Source organism: Dermacentor albipictus, chromosome 9 (genome assembly GCF_038994185.2).
Source record: "Dermacentor albipictus isolate Rhodes 1998 colony chromosome 9, USDA_Dalb.pri_finalv2, whole genome shotgun sequence".
Taxonomy (NCBI): Eukaryota; Metazoa; Arthropoda; class Arachnida; order Ixodida; family Ixodidae; genus Dermacentor; species Dermacentor albipictus.
Genome location: NC_091829.1, coordinates 10,914,930 through 10,927,840, shown reverse-complemented (window position 1 = coordinate 10,927,840; position 12,911 = coordinate 10,914,930). Strand labels below are relative to the sequence as shown.

At 43.8% G+C, this 12,911-nt stretch overlaps 1 protein-coding gene across 1 annotated transcript in view; it reads right to left on the bottom strand.

The window, feature by feature from the left end:
* Window positions 1–12,800, bottom strand: part of SH3PX1 (sorting nexin 33-like protein SH3PX1) — a 54,731-nt gene extending 41,931 nt beyond the window's left edge. Inside the window, exons 1-5 of the mRNA XM_065443316.2 lie at window positions 12,559–12,800; window positions 11,736–11,819; window positions 8,779–8,853; window positions 3,717–3,896; window positions 2,410–2,543 (exon numbers count right to left, since the gene is read on the bottom strand). Of these exons, the coding sequence (XP_065299388.1) occupies window positions 2,410–2,543; window positions 3,717–3,896; window positions 8,779–8,853; window positions 11,736–11,819; window positions 12,559–12,582 (497 nt within the window). The 5' untranslated portion in view covers window positions 12,583–12,800. The remainder of the gene's footprint in view (window positions 1–2,409; window positions 2,544–3,716; window positions 3,897–8,778; window positions 8,854–11,735; window positions 11,820–12,558) is intronic.
* Between the last annotated feature and the right edge of the window lie 111 nt (window positions 12,801–12,911).

Here is a 12,911-nt window from a genome sequence, read left to right as displayed (position 1 = left end):
CTAAATTTCGCCCTTATCTTTATGGCAGGCCATTCAAAGTCGTCAGTGACCATCACGCTTTGTGTTGGCTAGCGAGTATAAAGGATCCTTCAGGACGACTGGCGCGGTGGAGCCTCAGACTACAAGAATACGACATCACTGTAACCTACAAGTCCGGACGAAAACACTCCGATGCCGATTGCCTATCACGTGCCCCCATTGACCCGCCGCCGCAGGATGACGAAGATGACGACGCCTTCCTTGGCATGATAAGCGCAGAAGACTTCGCTGAGCAGCAACGGGCAGACCCAGAGCTAAAAGGCCTGGTGGAATATTTGGAAGGGCACACCGACGTTGTCCCCAGGGCATTTAAGCGTGGACTATCTTCGTTCACGCTTCAAAACAACCTACTCGTGAAGAAAAACTTTTCACCAGTCCGCGCCAACTACCTTCTCGTTGTTCCGTCGGCGCTGCGTCCAGAAGTACTGCACGCCCTACACGACGATCCAACTGCTGGGCACCTCGGATTCTCCCGGACGCTGTCGAGAATACAGGAAAGGTATTACTGGCCGCGTCTGACCGCCGACGTCGCCCGTTACGTCAAGACATGCCGAGACTGCCAACGACGCAAGACACCACCGACAAGGCCAGCAGGATTACTACAGCCGATCGAACCTCCTTGCCGACCATTCCAGCAGATTGGGATGGATTTGTTGGGGCCGTTTCCGATATCAACATCCGGGAATAAGTGGATCGTCGTGGCGACGGACTATCTCACCCGTTTTGCTGAAACTAAAGCTCTACCAAAAGGCAGCGCAGCCGAAGTGGCGAAATTTTTCGTCGAGAACATCCTGCTGCGACATGGTGCCCCAGAAGTCCTCATCACAGACAGAGGAACGGCTTTTACAGCAGAGCTCACCCAAGCCATTCTACAGTACAGCCAGACAAGCCACAGGAGGACAACTGCCTACCATCCGCAGACGAATGGTCTCACAGAGCGCCTGAACAAGACCCTCGCCGATATGCTAGCAATGTACGTCGACGTCGAACACAAGACGTGGGACGCGGTCCTGCCGTACGTAACCTTTGCGTACAACACGGCGGTGCAAGAAACAACACAGATCACGCCGTTTAAGCTGGTTTACGGCAGGAACCCGACGACGACGCTTGACGCCATGCTGCCCCACGTAACTGACGAAGAGAATGTTGACGTTGCTAGCTATCTCCAGCGTGCCGAGGAAGCCCGACAGCTCGCCCGCCTGCGAATCAAGAGCCAGCAGAGGACCGACAGTCGACACTACAACCTCCGACGACGCTTCGTCGAGTACCAACCTGGCGACCGTGTTTGGGTCTGGACCCCGATACGCCGACGAGGACTCAGTGAGAAACTACTCCGACGCTATTTCGGACCGTACAAGATCATCCGACGTATGGGCGCACTGGACTATGAGGTCGTGCCAGATGGCATTTCGCTGTCACAGCGGCGCCGCTCACGACCTGAAATTGTCCACGTTGTGCGACTCAAGCCGTACCACCAGCGTTGACGAACTTTGGGACTTCGCGTAACTTTCTTTTGGACTTTGTTCCTTTTCGTTGTTTTGTTACTTACGTTTAATAAGTGTCCTTTTGTGTTTCGCTCTTATTGTAGCATCGGGACGATGCTTTTTAAGAGGGGGGTATTGACACGTGTACTTATATTTATCGGGCGACCACGTTTCGCCGCCGAACAAATCTTATCGCACAGCGCGGGACGCGCTTGCATGTATCCGAAGTTTCTGGAAAGTTATCGATGCTTTTATGCGTAGTCTGTTGTCGCCGAACCTTGTGTTATCTGATTTATTCGCCTGACGCGAATGGTGTAGAAATTTGTGGAAGGCACGCGGGTCCGAACGATTAGTCTGGAACATTCGACGACTGCTCTATAAAAGCCGACGCGCTTGACCCGCAGATCAGATTTTCGACGATCGCCGACTGTGTTCGCCGCTATCGTTGTGCTTTAAGTGTATCCTGTTTTGTGGGCACAGGTTCGCCCAATAAAAGCTAGTTTTGTTTTTCACAGTACTGCTACTGTGTTCTTTCTTCACCGTCACTACCACGTGACAATATAATAAATTTTGAGAAGTGAAAAAGGAAACAGGCTGAGGATGAATGTCGACGAAGGGCAAAGGCTAGCAAAGAGATGATGGTGGCTGTAAATCAGATGGCCCCGTGAGCATGAGTAATGGAAGTGCGAAAGATAAATCAGCAGTGATCAGCCAGCAAAGATGGCTCTTAAGATGTTAATTTTTGTGAAGACAGATTTCCATAAATTTCTGTGAATGTTCCGTACTGAAGTTAGGTCCTCTTCCCTTAAGCAACACAAATTTACATAAGAGCTTTAGAGGTGCTACAGAAAGCAAAACAAAGGTTGAGACAAACAGGAACACTGACCGATTGAAGCGCTTGACCGTGCCGCCCTTGGATGCGGCATCGCCTTTGCTGCCGGCTTCTTGTAGTGAGGAGCGGTTAGGTGGGAACAAGCCGTAGTTGCATGGCCCAGACAGCTGCGGAGGTTGCTGCATGTCCTGCAACACAGCATCAGGAAACACGCCATGTCAATGAACAGGAACACCATGTGTAATACATCAAGGTGACACCAAAAGCAGGTCAACTCAGGCATGCAGGTTGCTAGATTCTGCAACTCTCCCTAGGGGTGTAACTAGGGGGGGGGGCTTTAAATGGAGTCCCGACTGCTCCGGAAACTTCTTCGCGCTTTAACTTTTTGGGTGACAATAAAATATATACATGCCTTTACAGCAACCACCAGTTGCCAAAATTTTTCATTCACTAACTTTCCTGATAGTACTTCCCACTTCTTCCTTTGCTCAAGCCTTCCCTTTTACAAGACCACCTCAGCACTCCCTCTGCCGCCCACCTTGTCGGTCACCATATCTCGTGGCACATGGTTGTAGATAACATGTTTAGGATCAAACATTAACGTCCCGGCCTCCAGCAAGCACTCCCTAACCATAATAATCCACACCGTCCTTACCAGGCAAATTTGCGGCGCGTATCAGCTAAGCCGCACAAAGTCTGGCAGAGGGCACAAAAAATCGCTGCTCTGAAATTTCATTAGAGTATTACAAGCTAGAGTGCTGCCTACGATCTAGCCTTTGTGCATGCTTGCCAATCTTCTTAGCATGTGCAAAAGCATGTAGATGGTCGCTGGTGCTATTAATAGTTTCTCGTGCCTCAATGTTGACAGAAATATGCGTGGCCAATCATCGAGTCGGGACTCTGTGTACATTAAAAATGAAATCAGTTTTTCAGCATTCATTTGTGCTTGATTCACAGACGAAAATAAGCCAGTACAAATCTTTCAAAATGGCAGCCATTCTACCCCCCCCCCCCCTCCTTTCTCCCCCAAAAAGTTTCTTAGGTATGGCCCCGACTCAACACTGAGAACACCAGTCTTAGTGCCACTGAGAAACAACACAAGCCACAGGAATAAATTAATGTCTACTGTGCATAGCTTTGCCTTCAATAAATAAATTTTTTGCTTGCTTGGAATTTATTCAGCTGTCAAGTCCACTAACACTCCATGCCAATGCTATGTGACACTAGCATTTATAAATAGTAGGAAGCTTTTTTTAATCAGATCCACACCCTCTGGTAATGCCTCTTGGCAAGAGTGACACCCCTAAAATAGATAAATGGAAAGCATATTCGCTGCTTGACACCTTACAGAAAAACAATACCTGTGCTCCCTGGTTTGAGTCGTCGTCGTCCCAGTCATCGTCCCAGTCATCGCCGTTATCGTACTGCACAGACGAAGGTGCTGTGGTCGTGGCGGTGGACACGGCTGACTGGCCTGCCTCGTACTTGGGCGGCAGAGGTGGTGGTGGTACTGATGGTGGCGGGGGGCCAGCTGGGAGAATCTGAGACACCAAGGGGCACAGTCAGACATAATACTCGACTACCATTTCTTCGAAGACAGGAACTGCACAAATGGCGCACAGCAATGACACAGGCAAGACTACACTTTCTATGTCTATGCGCCTTTTGAGTGGCCATCAGTTTCACAGCTGTTCATTCCTATAGTCAAATCTACAACAACTATCCCGCTTAAACATTCAATTATTTGTTTTTGGCACATGCCTACCAGTTATATCTCCCTTATTGTATTAAATTTCTTTTATATACACCATGCAATTTTCTGGTGATCAGTTGTGCAACTACCCTGTTTGCTTTTCATGTTACTGGGTATTACTTCATATAGCACACATATATAATCATCACACAATTTTCTAGTAACCACCTGGTTACTTGCACATACTTTTGCTAGTGCACTCTAAAACTTAGTGGCAAAAGTATGCACTAGAGAGGACTGCAAACTGTATGAACAAACTGGTCCAAGCATTTGTAAACATTCATAATGGGAACAGCGTGAACAAGACGATGATGGAGTGAAAGGACACAGGACGAGCGCTGACTCACAACTATGTTTACTGAAACACACATCAGGTATGTAAGTGACACAAGCGATCACATGGTCAATCGAGGAACGCACAACCGGGCCATGTGTATACAGGGCACCTGTTACCGTATTGAGCTAACTAGGCACATTAATTCCTGCTGAGAAAGCGCGATCGAAGGCTGGCTAATGTACCACGTGCCCTTTTGCTCATTGTGGGCTGCTTCCACGATTAATCTGATTTGGGTCCAAAACATCGTTTTGAACCCCATTTGGTGCCGGTTGAAAAGGTGGGACTTGATCTATAGCAAGAAGGGCTGGTGAAAGCGTTCAGCCAAGGTGTGTGTCGGAGTGCATCAATATGTACGCTAGGACTAAAACTAGAGGCAATAAAGCCCACCTGTTGGATAAAACTGTGGACTACCGTACTTACTCACATAATGATCGCACTTTATTGTAAAAAAGCTGATGCAAATTCAGGGGTGTGATCATTACGCAAGTTAAATTTCCCGTGAAAAAAAAATGTAATGCCGCGTTTGCTGCAGGATAACAACAGGTCAACAAATAGGCGCCTGCCATTGTATGTAGTGCAGGACACCAAAACAAAAATGGCAGCCGGCGGAGCAAACCAAAAGCGATAAACGTGATTTTTTTTCTTCTCGTGAGTACATTACGTGCATTGAAACAGTTTCTTCAATATCAGTAATGAATAATATTGTTAATATCGGCAAGTTTGCGGCCATAAAATAGCCATGTCCACTTTGAGGGGACAGAAACAGATGGGCGCACTTAGCTGTCAGTGACATAGAAACACTTGACGGGCATGCTGCGGAAATTACGGTATTTGTCTTCACTACTATCCTAATACGGCACGTTTCTGCTAAGGGTGGGCGAATATCTTAGCTGTGCTACAAGTGTTAACGTATGAATAGGGTACACTTCTAACGTATCAGTGTAAACGTGGCTACTATCATTGCTGCTCGCGATTTGTTGCGTGCCCATGAGTGCAGACGAGATGAATCGAAAGACGCCTTTGTTGTTGCTGTCGACCACAACCATTATAAAGCCTACACATAATAAAGGGAAGTTTGGTTGTAGATTTTTTTTTGTCATGGGAGTGCAAAAGTGATGAAGGAAATGAAAAAGAGCATCTGCTTAAGAATGTTTGGTGCATGCAGACCACTTGGTTTGTCTGGAAGAGTCGCTCGTGTAGCATTTGACAGATGGTAAGCGCGATCATTATTAGCTAGACTTGGCACACGACATATCGGTGCGGCAAGTTCGGGGTGCAATCATTACACGGGAAATTAAAATAGAATTTTGATGGCAAAATTGCTATAATTACGCAAGTAAATACAGTATTTAGTGAACAATGGGTTAAGGGTCGCTGTTTTGGACAAAGAAGGTTTTGTGGTGTTACCTAAAGGGGTTTATCAGGAAAAGGCAGGTTTGGCTATTGGCAAGAACTTTAAGGAAGTGAAAGATAATCTAACCAAAGTGAAGGCAAAGGAAGTGGTGCTTCTTGGTGCTTTAAGGCTAGAAGGCCTTTACGAGCGTGTTAAGAAAGTAAAAGAGGAACAGTTAAAGGTACTCTTCTCTGTGAAGGCCCACAAACCGGAGATACTGTTCCGAGTCATCATAACTGTAAGGAACACTTGGCAAAGCGAAGTTTCCAGGTTTTTACAAGATCACCTTGCCTCGCTAAAACTGGCCGATCCCCTGGTTATCCCGAATTCTGAGAGCGTTGTCGAATACTTCTCGTCAAATAATCCAGAAAGGTGCGCCACATTTAGTGTGGACGTAGAGGATCTTTTTCATTCTTTGCCTCACAACCAATTAATGTGCAGTGTCAAGGCATGCATTACGAAGCAAAATGATGAAATGCGGTTTGTCCACAAACGTGGTGTTACCGTTGAGTTTCCTTGGACTTTTGTCATGTTGCCTGAGGTCGAGAATGATAGGACGGAATTTCTTGCTTTTCATACAAAAGGCTGGTATCTGTATCGAATCCAGAGTGGCTCCCATCCTGAGTAGCATTTTTTTGGCGCAGGTGGATGTGGCATTAGACCGGCTTCTTTCTGGGATGGCCATCAAGACGTTCAAATATATTGATTTTTTTGTTTTAATTGACAGAGACGACTGTACCATCAAGGTGGATGAAATAATGGGTCTTTTTAGTGAGCTTGGTCATGGTTTGAGGTTCACCTCGGAGCAACCAAAAGAGGATCATCTACAATACTTTGACCTTAGACTACGTTTTCTAGACGATCATGTCTGTTGGGAATATTTCCCCCGTTCTGCCAAGCCCGTGTTGAACTTCACATCGGGTAATTTGAAAGTAGTAAAAAATGCCATTTGCATCCCCGTACTTCGCGCTGTCCTGGTAAAAACATGTGGCCATGCAATGAGTGATGCCTTTCCATGTCAGATAGTCAGGCTGGAGGAAGCTGGGTACCCGGGTAGCTTAATAAAGGGCAGCTCTGAGAAGTTGATTAAATGGGTAAAAAACTCGAGAAGGCAGGAGGCTGAAGAAAATAGCAGGAAGAAAAATGTCGTAGTTGTACCCTATGCACATCGCCTATCTCATGGCCTGAAGAACGCTGCAAGTCGTTATAGGGTGCAGGTTATCTTTTCGGCTCCTGGAAAATTTAGTGCTATATGTCCGGCAATCGGAAAGCGAGAAAGTGGAGCAGAACGCAACCCTAACCTAAGGCACAAAGTTAAACATGTTAAGTATGTAGGCTGCACTACCAATGTGGTATACTCTTTCCCGCTCATGTGCAGGCGAGTGTACATAGAGCAAACCGGCCGGTACATCAATGTAAGACTTAGAGAGCATGAATTGTTCTTGGACAAGAATGATTATGCTCATGTGTCTGCCCATTGCCGGCAATGTAAGTGTAAGCCTCTGCTCAAAGAGAACACTTTTGTTTAAGCATAATGACGCATCCAGCAGATTAGTCATGGATGCAGCCCACATTGAGCAAAAGGGCACGTGGTGCATTAGCCAGCCTTCGATCGCGCTTCCTCAGCAGGAATTAATGTACCTAGATAGCTCGATACGGCAACAGATGCCCTGTATACACGTGGTCTGGTTGTGCGTTCCACGATTGGACCATATGATTGCCTGTGTCGCTTATATACTTGATGTTTGTTTCAGTAAACATAGTTGTGAGTCAGCGCTCGTCCTGTGTCCTTTCACTCCGTCATCGTCTTGTTCACGCTGTTCCCATTATGAATGTACACCAACTCGCCCAACTTTCAACTTTAATACAATTATTTGTAAACATAACTGACATTAGGGAATTGACTCCTCAAGCATGCCAACACTTCTTTTTTTCTGTAACTCTTCGCAATCACACAGGCTTGAGGAGAAACAAGCATAGGTGCAACGGTTTGTACTAATCATGCAATGGAAAACTACAAGTCCAGCAGTTTTGCTTGGTGCCTTGCTTTGGCTGGAAAGACTTTCCTTCAAGAAACAAACACAAGGCAAAAAAAGAATACTTATTGCTTATTCAAAACAAACACCAAGCAGGCACAATAAATAGCATAACCAAATAAAGGGGCTGAATTATGGCGACGTAGGCGCCTCACAAAAACGCAGTAGAAGAGGACGGGCAATTAAATGTCACTGCAATTTAGAGTGCAAGGCTGATGGCGCAAAGGCAGCAACCTAAATTGCGAGAGAGGCTGTAGCATGCATGAGCTCGTATGAACTGTTTTTTTCTAAAGTGGCAAAACAATTATGGAATGGTTATAGGTACCGAAGAGTGAATCATAAGTGCTGCAAGGCACAAGCTCACTCCAGTGAATTTTCACTCCATTGAAGTTACAAAGAACAGACAAACAGCTTGTCAGATCAGCTCTCTCAGGCATCTAAAGAATGAAAGTTTGCACAAAGGTCTTCCATAGACATTGGTTCTTGTGCTGTTTCAGTAGGTCTAACCAAATGTAAGCAGTTGCCAGCCCATTTTGTAAATGTGAAAGTTATTGTAAATATAACAATCAAAATGATAAAATTAAAAATTTTGGCTTACAGAGCACTCTGCTGTCATTTTTCTTGGAAAGATCTTTTGACATACAGAACATCTCTGACCAAGCTGTTATCAGATAAACTATCGAAATACAGTAAGGAAACATAAATGCCCAGAAGAAAGGCTCACAGATAATTAAAAAAAATATTTCAGCTTAAGAAATGCTGCATTTACAGTGTAGCTGTCCCCCTTGGGTAATTTGAAGATTGTGCTAAGTTTTGTCCAGTTACCTAGTCATCTGAATTCCATAATCGTGCCACATCACATTGAGTGGCTATAAACAAGAAGGTTAGTTTGCAGTTCACTTGCCTCAACATAGTCTTCGGGAAACAACCCAGTCTCGCCTCGGCTGTTGATACCTTCGCACCAGCCTTCCCCAACATCCTGAAAAAACACAAAGCATGTTTGTTGCCAAAGTGCAAATCTTAGTAAAGAAACATATAAAAAATTAATTGTTTCTCAAAATTTTATGCATGACGCAAGCGTGAAAGCTAACAACTGATAGCACTGTAAAGCTTACTGGAAGGCTAAGATCTGGCTTCTCAAAATAAAACTGCCATATTTGTATCAATTAACCCTTTCAGTGTCTTCTTTTTTTTAGGTGATACGCATTCAGTGAAGAGTTCTTTCTCTCAGATATTATAGAACAAACAAAACTTTATTTCTGGTTATGCAGAAGGGCGAAAATGACACAAGTTATGACAAATTCTCTCTTGATATGGTCTTCACGTTCCTATCCGACATCAGTGGCACTGAAAGGGTTAAAGGCATACTGCAACGAAATTTCACTTTGGCTAAACTTGTAAAAGAGTAGTACACACCACCAAAACAATATTGGCAAAGCTGCAGACCAGGTGACTGTATAGCTTTTTTGTTAGAAGCCTTTAAACAGCACATAAGAGGAAGCTTTAGCTTGGGCCCTACTTTGTTGCCACCTGTTCACATACTTGTAAAATGCAAAAATGCTTTCCCGAGATAACATCGTGATTGATTTGAATGAAATGTGTTGTGTCTGAGAGAGAAAGTTGAAATTCTAGTGACTGGGAAGCTGTATATTAATTTAGGGCCTTTTTTAAAGAAAATTTCAGCAAGTCGATATGTTAGAAAAAAATATCGAATCATGAAGTTTACAAACTTATAACTCAGCACAAGAAACAGATACTGCAGTTCTGTAAATGAATCAGTTTAGAGCATCTACAGTGGACAAAGTTCATGTATTAAGTTGCAGCTCACATTTGATTGTTACAATATTTACAAGAATTTTACAAAAGGCCTATTCACAAGTTAGAAGAAAGGGGGTTAGCAGAGGGGCCTGATTTTTATTAGTCATATCATAAGAAGCCAACAAACACTGACACCAAGGACAACATAGGGGAAATTAATTGTGCTAATAAAGGAAATAAAGAAACAATAAATTAATGGAAATTAAAGTGGATGAAAAAACAACTTGCCGCAGGTGGGAACCGAACCCACAACAAGTTGTTTTTTCATCCACTTTAACTTCCATTAATTTATTGTTTCTTTATTTCATTTATTAAGCACAATTAATTTCCCCTGTGTTCTCTTGGTCTCAGTGTTTGTTGGCTTCTTATGATATGACTAATAAAAATCGGGCCCCTCTGCTAACCCCCTTTCTTCTCGTTTATTACATAACGAGGGTCTCGAATCCGGCTGCATTGATGCCTTCAGGTAGCATATGTGCGTTTATTGACCAGTTGCCTTCACCCAAAAAGATCACATTCTCATGACGCCTGCGGCAAAAAGGATGTTCCACGTCCGCCGCCAAGGTCTGTGAGTGGTGGTGCTGGCTAACACTCCCAGGGTTCTACTAGGACACAAATACCCAAGAAAGTGGATGGGGAAACGGCACCGCGGTAGCTCAATTGGTAGAGCATCGCACGCGAAATGCTTAGGTTGTGGGTTCGGTTCCCACCTGCATCAAGTTGTTTTTTCATCCACTTTAATTTCCATTAATTTATCGCTTCTTTATTTCATTTATTAAGCACAATTCATTTCCCCTATGTTGTCCTTGGTGTCAGTGTTCGTTGGCTTCTTATGATATTCACAAGTTAGTAACATGTTTCACAGGGGTGTATACCATACATTTTGTCCACTTTAGATGGATTATTAGATACAATTTACAGAATTTCTTTATCATTTTTCGTTGCAGAATTCTGGAGTTGTAGCTTGTTAGTCTCATCTCTATAAATTTTGCGATTTTCAGTAGTTTTTATTAAAAAGTCCATATAAATAAAAAATATGTCCAACAGTCACTACATTTTAACTTTTCCCTTTATATGCAAAAGATCTTATCAAATTTCGTGCAGTGGTTGCCAAGAAAAGCACTTTCTCTTTTCCCATGTTTCTAGATGTATTGAAACAGGAAAACAAAGACAACAGAAAAAAACATGATCAGGATGGGCCAGTGGAGAAATCAGCTTTCTGCGTGAGAAGGCATACAAACCGATTTCCAGCGCACACATTGTCTGCGGCTTCAGTGACTTCTGGTGTTATATGGACATTGTTTCAGCTTATGATGACGCTTTCCCAAACGACTTAAAACCACATCGTTCAGTTCAAATGTCATCCTGTTTAACAAATACAGTGTGCAGAGTAGTCCTCCAGGTAGGTAGCTTAACTCTGTCATTTGGTTCAGTCTCACAATTTCTTTCCACTCCTCTTTTAGCATTTTTGCTTTCAACCGTTACACCATGTTGATTGCCCGTTACTCATTCTTGTGCTTATTCTTCTCTCTGCCTTTAATGGATCTGACTGTGCTGGTACTTACATGACATCTGAAAGACTATAAACCTTATTTGTGAGCGACTATTGTCTGTGTATGCCTCTTTTGTGGTGTGCTTGTGTGCACTGTTCTTTGTCGATTATGAAGCCAAAGCATACACCTTAGCATTCAGAAGTGTGCAGACGTAATACAATCAGACAAAAATACGTAGCTGCTTATAAACACCAAGATAAGCTTATACATCATGCTGCAAAGTATTGCTGTAGAGAAATGCAACTCTATAATATAAAATCGGTTCCATGGTTTCTAAATCCTATGAAAAAAGAACTATATTACAGTGTTGCATTTGCACTTCTCAGTGACCCATGCTAGGGCCCATATTACACACATGCCCTCTGTGGTACCTTTGTACTACTTTCATTATAACACACATCACGTCCACACAAAAAAAAAGTGCTACACATTGTATACCACAAACAAGTTTGCTTAAACAAATCTACTGACAGCAATATGCCTTGCTCACCTTGTTAATGACAGTGACTGTTTCATCTGCCCAGATACTAATTTCACCAGGTGCCTGTGGCGCAAAGTCATACAATGCTTTGGCCTGTGAAGAAACAAACACAAAAGATTTAGTTACCAAGAATAAACAGGTTCAGCACACCCAATTGTACTGAATGTATGTACTCAGCTCCATTACTTGACGAAATTTAAGCTGGCAATGCCAACCGTGTGGCGCGAGTGGTCGCAACAAACAATTGTTGCGCAGTTGCACGCACATACCAAAACAGGCAAACCACTCTTATCAAATCATTAATTTGAATAAGCACTGCTTGCACTGTGCCAATCTTTCAAACACGACAAGCGGCAGCATACAGTGCTCGCTCGTAACGTTATACACGTGATGAGCGTATCTGCGATCATCAGCAAATGATAACTAGAGGCGGTGCTCTTCAGAGGGTCCCTTAATGGTTTCTCCTTCAGTCTATCTGTAGCCTGAAGTAACTGAACTGTATCAACGAGTAAAGGTTGCACGTAGTTTGACTGCCATAATAACTCCAAAACTTTATACAATAAGTCGCACAACCCTCAACAAACGCGTAACTTAACGCATTACGTCACAGCTCTTGCGCGCTCAATTACACGACGCCTTGGGCATTGACATCCAGACGTCACTGTTTAACTGTTTATCGACACTCCTTTTCGACTTCAGGAAGTTGGACTAGTCAGTTATCACGCTCGTAGCAACTATTTATCGGATGTCATGTACAGGCTAGGTTTGTGCATTAGGGCACAAAAGTTTCCCGAAACACACAGTCACTGATGAACAGAGATGTGTACTTTACCTGCCACATTTGCTTGCCGTCCATGTTACGAGGCAATTCAGCTAGCGAAGGGGGTTCCCAGGCGTGTCAGTCAATTTTTGGCAGTAGCACGGTCATTCGGATGACGTTTCTCCCATTACCAGCTGTGACTTGTCGACTGTGACGATTCTGTTAGCTCATAACAGGCCGATTTTCGCACTTCGCATAACTTCACACCCACCCCCCAGCAGCCTTTGCTAACAGTCACCAGCCGCTTATAACTACCCCGCACACGTCGGCTGAGTGAGAAAATTATATACTTTGATATATAATACAAGACAAACGCAAAACAAAATTTAAAAATATCATCAATATTTTAACATGTAGATAAAATA